At 33.3% G+C, this 7020-nt stretch overlaps 2 protein-coding genes across 3 annotated transcripts; both read right to left on the bottom strand.

Annotated features, from left to right (window-relative positions):
• Positions 1-324: 324 nt before the first annotated feature.
• Positions 325-1986, bottom strand: LOC112776294 (guanosine deaminase). 2 transcript variants are annotated; one of them, XM_025820390.3, is made up of 4 exons: positions 1773-1986; positions 1332-1534; positions 698-802; positions 325-611 (listed from the first exon to the last, which is right to left on the bottom strand). In XM_025820390.3, the coding sequence occupies exons 1-4, from the start codon at positions 1819-1821 to the stop codon at positions 438-440; spliced, it is 531 nt and encodes a 176-aa protein (XP_025676175.1). In that variant the 5' UTR covers positions 1822-1986; the 3' UTR covers positions 325-437. The 2 variants fall into 2 exon arrangements, with proteins under 2 accessions (XP_025676175.1, XP_025676176.1); XM_025820391.3 differs by having other exon boundaries at positions 1344-1534; positions 1773-1960.
• A 476-nt stretch (positions 1987-2462) lies between these two features.
• Positions 2463-5201, bottom strand: LOC112776293 (guanosine deaminase). The gene is made up of 6 exons (XM_025820389.3): positions 4996-5201; positions 4684-4760; positions 4158-4217; positions 3529-3719; positions 2870-2974; positions 2463-2765 (listed from the first exon to the last, which is right to left on the bottom strand). Exons 2-6 carry the CDS (start codon positions 4724-4726, stop codon positions 2577-2579), a joined length of 588 nt encoding a protein of 195 aa, XP_025676174.1. The 5' UTR covers positions 4727-4760; positions 4996-5201; the 3' UTR covers positions 2463-2576.
• Between the last annotated feature and the right edge of the window lie 1819 nt (positions 5202-7020).

Raw genomic sequence — 7020 nt, forward strand, 5'->3', positions numbered from 1 at the left:
AACAAAGTTACATTTTTTTTACTGAATAAAATTTACCATGTGCATGTGCATGTGTTGCAATGAATAGAGAAAACAAATAGAGGATGTAACAAGTGTCCTTCTTTCCAGTCCGCTAGCAGTCCATGCCTAACAGCCTTCGAAGCTGTATCAAGGCCAATTCTCTTTCTTTGAGATTCAGACTCGGGTGAGAGGGAAGGAATTAGGGCATGAAAATTTTCACTCCATTTTGATCTGATAATATTATTTTCTCTGGCATGGTTGCTTTCCCCCCAAAGCGATTCTCAAAAGTAACTCGTAAACTAAATATATTTGCAATGCACACAATGAGAATGAAAATTTTATTATATTGCTTCAATTCATAAAGAAAAGTTTCAGAAAGAAACATTATCTACAGAACAATTCTTTGCATTCACTTTTGAGAAGATTAAAGTAATCAATCAGGGCATAAGGAACTTTCCCTTTGTCTTCTCAAATACTTGTTCTGCCATTAAAGCAATAGCACCATCTGCCTTCTTAATCTCCAATTCGGACTTCTGGTTAGGCGCATTGGCATTGGAAGGATCGAATCCGATTGCTACTGCTGCCTCTGCTTTTGCTCCATAAACCAATCTCTGCTAAGAAACCAACATGACAAAGATATGATGTTAATCCAATACAAAATGAGATACAATACGAAACGAGGGAGGGGAAAGTCCACCTTAATTTTTGAAAGCTTAATTGCACCCAAGCACATTGGACAAGGTTCACAAGAAGCATAGATTTCACAGTCAGCAAGATAAATTTGATTTAGCTTTTTACATGCCTACAGATGATTTACGACAACAAAATGAGTTCCCAAATGATACATCCCCAAGAAGTTAAATGAAAAAGTGAATAAAAAAAATGAAAATTGAAAAAAAATTGTAAATATATTAGGTCAACTTAACACTATTCTCACATATAAGCTAAGCAATATATAGAAGCATTAAGAGAATCAAATGAATTATGCAAAATTCATATGAAACTTCTGCAACTCACACTGAGATCCAGCAAATGAAAGATGAGAGCCAAAACAACAATACTAGAAACTCAGAATATTTGTATACTTATATAGAAGATAATAACGAAGAAAAAAACAGCAATTAAAATCTTCTTGACATGCCATTTTTTTATATACATGAAGATTTCATAGATGTTTGATTAGATATAACGCTAGTCGTGGTATTTCTAGTTTTCTACCACATCACAAGCGTGTCGGCTCAATATACTAAACAAAATCGAGTTCACAAAACATTTCCTCAATATAGCTTTATGGCTTGTTATAGTCCTCAGATTTTAACAGAAGAACTAACTATGAATTTAACCTCTCTGATAGCATTAATTTCAGCATGAGCAGTGGGATCACTCTTCCTTAAAACCATGTTATGACAGCTCACAACTACTACACCATTTCTAACAACAACAGCACCAAATGGTCGTCCATCGCCACATTCAACAGCTTTATATGCTTCTTCGATAGCTTTAGTCAGGAACTTGATATCTCTATCCTGTAAAGCTGATGTAAAAAGAGAAAAGAACAACAATGTAAGAGAAAATGAATTTATGGTTTTAAATTGCGCTTGTGATTGATGTTAGCAATATAGATATTCTCCTTCAGCATGCTGATATGCTAGCAAATCAAGGTACAAGCTCTTGATTCTTGAAACACACGTTATAAAGAGAAATCCCTAATATAGCGAACATCATTATGTTCATTTAACCTTTGCGAAACCATGAATTATGAAGGACTATACCATTCACAGTACGAGGGACGGTGGCAGCATCAGCAGCGTTGTCCTCCATGATGAGATGAAAAGAGAAGCAACGATTTGGTTATCTAGAAAACAGTAGTTGGAAGCAAGTTGGGGAAGGTTTAGGAACTGGCAAGAGAAAGAAGGAAACAAACAAAACAAAGAATACACGTTTTCCATGCATAAAACTTGAAGATAAGGAAAGGGGTGCATGATTGGCTTGGCGCACCAGCGCCACAAGACAACGAAAACTCTGAAATTGATGCCTCTCTCTTCTCTCACTTTTCCATCTCCTGCCTACTACTCTCCACCAATGACCATCACAGTAACATGCATTTGTTTAGTTATCTAACATCGGAAATTGTGCTAGTTCGACGAAACTACCCAAAACACTGTCTATTTTTGAGTTGTTTTATCAAACTAATCAAATCTTTGATGGATATCAAATTAAGTTATATATTTTATGATTAGATTTGTCGATGGTTAAATCTTTCATGGTTAAAAATGATAATTTATTCTAATTGAATAAAAGTAGATAATCTCAATTCTTCCTTTATTTAGTATTAGTCATTTGGAGATTCAAGTTAGTAAGAAATTTCATGGTTTGAGTTTGCTTTCACTAATCAACTCTCAAGTCATAAACTAAACATATCAGCAATAATATAATGCATTAAGCAGACAACATGAAGAACATAACACATAATGAGAGTGTAAATTTTATATTGCTTCAATTCATGGAAGCTGTTTTCGAAAGAAATATTTTCTGGACAATTGTTTTGCTCAATGGTGAGAAGATTAAAGTAATAATCAATACATAGAAAACTTTTCCTTTGTCTTCTCAAACACTTGTTCTGCAATTACAGCGCCGGTACCATCCGCCTTCTTAATTTCCAACTGAGCCTTCTGATAAAAACCAGTGCCTCTCAGCGCATCAGCAATGAAATCATCGAAACCAATTGCTATCGCAGCCTCTGCTTTTGCTCCATAAACCAATCTCTGCTTAGAAGCCAACATGACAAAGATAAGAGTGATATCACTAAAAAAGGAATAGAGAAATAGTTGGTGTGAGGAGAAAATGAGGGGAGAGGAAGGTTCACAACCTTAATTCTTGAAAGATGAATTGCTCCAAAGCACATTGGACAAGGCTCACATGAAGCATAGATTTCACAGTCAGCAAGATCAATTTGATTTAGCTTTTGACATGCCTACAGATGATGTACAATAACAAATTAAGGTCCAAATGATACATCCTCAATAAATAAAGTATGTGAAAAAAATCATTACAAAATGTTAATTAGGCTAACATAAAGGTGCTCAACATACATAGGAGATAGCAGCATCAACATAAAGAGAGTCAAATGATTGCTGCAAATTTTGATCAAACTAATGAAATTTCTGCAAAAATACTCACATCCAGTCTCCTCTATTTATCTTTGCTTTGAGTGGTGCTTTTATTAAAACTCTCTTAAGTTTGAGATCTGAGACAGCAAATAAAATATGAAAGCAGCCACAAAGAAATCAAGAAATCTGCTTAACATGCCTTTCTAATACACATCCAGGTTTCATATATGTTTGATTAGAATGTAGCAAGAGACAAAGAAATCAAGAAAAACTGGTAATAAATCCAGAGTACAATGATTTAGATGTTCCAGAAAGATTTCTATAGTATAATATAACCCTCAAGAAGAAATGATATAGACCTCAGATTCCAGACGTCAAGAAGAAAATTGGTACTGGAAGAATTAACTATTAATTTAACCTCTCTGATAGCCGTAACTTCGGCATGAGCTGTGGGATCAGTGTTCCTTAGAACCATGTTATGGCAGCTTACAACTACTTCATCATTTTGTACAACAACAGCACCAAATGGTCCTCCATCACCGCATTCAACCCCTTTGTATGCTTCTTCAACAGCTTTTGAGAGGAACTTGTGGTCTCTATCCTGTACAGCTGGTGCAACAAGAGGAAACAACACCAATTAAGGTAATCCGTAGCGAATAGGGAATGAATCCTCTCAATTATGTCAAAATGTATTTTCAAATGGAAAGGATCCCATCCTTAGAGAAGAACATGTCTGGTTGTATGCAACTATTTTCGATTCCTTGTGAAAATTAGGAGATATCATTTTTGTTAAATCATAAATCAAACCATTATCAAGGGGTGCATCACTGCATCAAACCCCCCAAATCATATTTCCAAGCTTATGATGACATAATAAGCGATTCATATGATAGGAAGTCAACTTGGTATGCTCAAGTCATGATTTTCCATGTAACTAAGCTTTCCTGTCTTCTATAAATTCATAATTTCTGAGTTTTATTAATTGAAGCACCACCATATAGTATTTCTTATGAGTTCAGAAGGGAATGTGCAGAAAAGTACTGATACCTTCTTGATGACCGGGGAATGCTGAAGCGACGGAAATAGTTCCATCTTTAGCTTCCAACACTATAACAAAATTCAGATAAAGAAATTAACAAACAATGAAATTCTTCCAGCTACGGGAGTAAAGCCAGCAAAAGTGTAAATATTATGTCAAAAAATTTTCAATAGAATTGAATGCGGATCATGAATAATTACAAGTGCAAAAGGGATGACGAGGAAAAGAAGCAACAATCCCTTGATTCATGAAAAATGAACACCTTTAAAGAGCAAATTTTGCTCTGATCTCCCTTGAAGAAGCTTAAATTGAGATTCTCACTTCAACTCAATTTTGTCTTCATCCATAACAATAATAAAAGAAAGATCTGTTTTTACCTCCATGATAAAGCAACTAAGATACAGTATTAATAAGAGTGTCCAATTCACACAAACAAAATTGACTTGAAGTTAACAATTAATTGAACATGATCATCAATGTTTGCAATGACATCATCAACAACCATAAAAGAGAAAACATAAAAATTATGTATACCATTAGCAGTGGGAGTAGTAGCAGCAGCAGTAGCATCTTCCATGATGAGATGAACAAGAAGAGTAGACAGAGGGAATCTAGAAAAACAAATTGAGGGTGTTGGAGCAAGTTGCGGAAACTACAGGAACATGATATAGAAAGAAAAGAAAAGAAAAGAAAAGAAAAGAAACAGGGCACAGAGAAAGGATCGTTTTCTCCCTTAAAAACAGAAAACCAATTCCGAAAAGAGGTAGGGGAAAGCAAGAAGTAACACGCAAAGTTGCAGAGCTCATAAAATCAATTTCCGAATTTTTCTTTTAATTAAATTGGTACCTAAAAATATTTTAGTCTCTCAACATTGTGGTTTTTTCCCTTGTGAGTGAATATCGTAAAATTGAAGTCATATTAGTCTCTTACACGCAAGTTTCCCACAAGATCTTCTTCCATTATTGCTTTTTTTTGTTTTTTTGTTTTTTTGTTTTTGGCATAAAGGAACCATTTTACATAAATCCTTTGTTGGGTTTGTCCGTATTACTATCAATGTGTCTAGGGATGGCAAAATTTCCCCAAATGTAAGATCTTTGTAGGGATTATCTTGAATAAAGATTTGACTGTAAAATTTTTTTTTAGCAAAATTGGAGATAGGGGACGAAATTTTCCTGAGGCAGACGCAGAAATCGTAATCCCCAAAATTCTAAATTTACTTAATTGTCTTTAATAGTTTATTTTTTATCTATATTTTTTAGTCATTTCACATGCCATATATACATATATAGAGACTCTCAAAATTCCTAATTTTCATTTGTATAACCCTTCTTTAGTTCATAGATCTCTAATGTTATCCATATTCCATCAATCTTCTCTGTTTCCTTCGCCACTGTCCCATCACACCGTATTGTAAATCCTCACTGTTCCATCACCCTCATCATGTCGTTCTCTATATTCATGGCGTTCTTTTTCACAACTCTATCGTCGTGTCCATTTTTCTCTCTACTGCCACGTCCCACACCTCATCTACTATTCTACGTTTTGGCTCGCCATGGCGCTCCCACGACATCATTTTGAAAGTCACCATCTTATCGTTTGGACTTTTTGTATAAAATTTTGCTGTTTTTGTATAGGATGGATACTTTTAACTCTATTCCTATGGAAATTAATAATTAGTCAAAATTATTAGAGAAATGAAAAATAGAGTCTCTACAGAGAATGGAGCCCTATGAAATATGAGAATGAAGAGTAATATTCTCTCACGATAGAAAATAAAAAAAAAATAGAAAGCAAATCTAAGAGCAAAAATAGAGAGTAGGGAGACATCTCCCATCTCCGTCCTACCCTATTGACATTCCTAAATATGTCAAATCATGACAATGATTAATAATACTATTTTCATTTGAAGATTGTATTTATAATATTTACCAACTCTTACTTTTGCTGTTGGTATTTAATTTTTATTTTATTTTTTGCCGTTATTATTGTCTTGGTAAATGGGTGGGAATTAACATGCATAGTATATTGTTAGAAAACAAAATATCTAGTGGTTGTTTGACTTGTTTCTGTAATTATTTTTCTTTGCTCAATGATAGTCTCTTGTGAAATGAACGGACATGTATTAAGGATGATCTGAATATTATAAGCTGAAAGATGACAAGTAAATGAAAATTTAATTGTTGCTTGTTTTTATTTCATAACTAACTGAGTGGGACTTGGTGAATGTTTCAATCCAAATCTATTCTTGTTTAAGGATTTAAGCAATCGCATCTGTATCTTTTTACCCTGTATAAATTTAGTGCTATTCATCAAGAGGACTAAGTTTCATTTGGATATTTTGTCAAATAATATTAATTTTTTATAAATTTAGTGCTACTCATCAGGAGGACTAAGTTTCATTTGGATATTTTGTCAAATAATATTAATTTTTTATAAATTTAGTGCTACTCATCAGGAGGACTAAGTTTCATTACAATAATATTAATTTTTTATGGATATAATATTAGTTTAATTTTTTGTGGTCAGTTTTATCTACGTTCAAAATTTTTATGGTCATAAATAACTAGCTATTTACTCAAAAGTATAATTTATACTTTATTGTATACAGGAGCGGAGTTAGATGAAAAATTAGAAGAAGGCTAAAAGTATTTATATAATAAAATAATACTAAAATAAAATTTTAAGGGAGACTAAACTGAAATTTATATATAATTTACATGTAAAAAATTAAAATTAGGGAGGGGGGCCATTGCCCCCTTTTGCTACAATATAGCTCCGCCCCTAATTGTATATATTTTATACTCTTTTTTTTTCTTTTTCGAAAGGTTTTCTACTTGTCATTCTATAAGCATGAGTAAAAATCTTGAATTT

The sequence above is a fragment of the Arachis hypogaea genome, chromosome 19 (genome assembly GCF_003086295.3).
Source record: "Arachis hypogaea cultivar Tifrunner chromosome 19, arahy.Tifrunner.gnm2.J5K5, whole genome shotgun sequence".
Classification (NCBI taxonomy): Eukaryota; Viridiplantae; Streptophyta; class Magnoliopsida; order Fabales; family Fabaceae; genus Arachis; species Arachis hypogaea.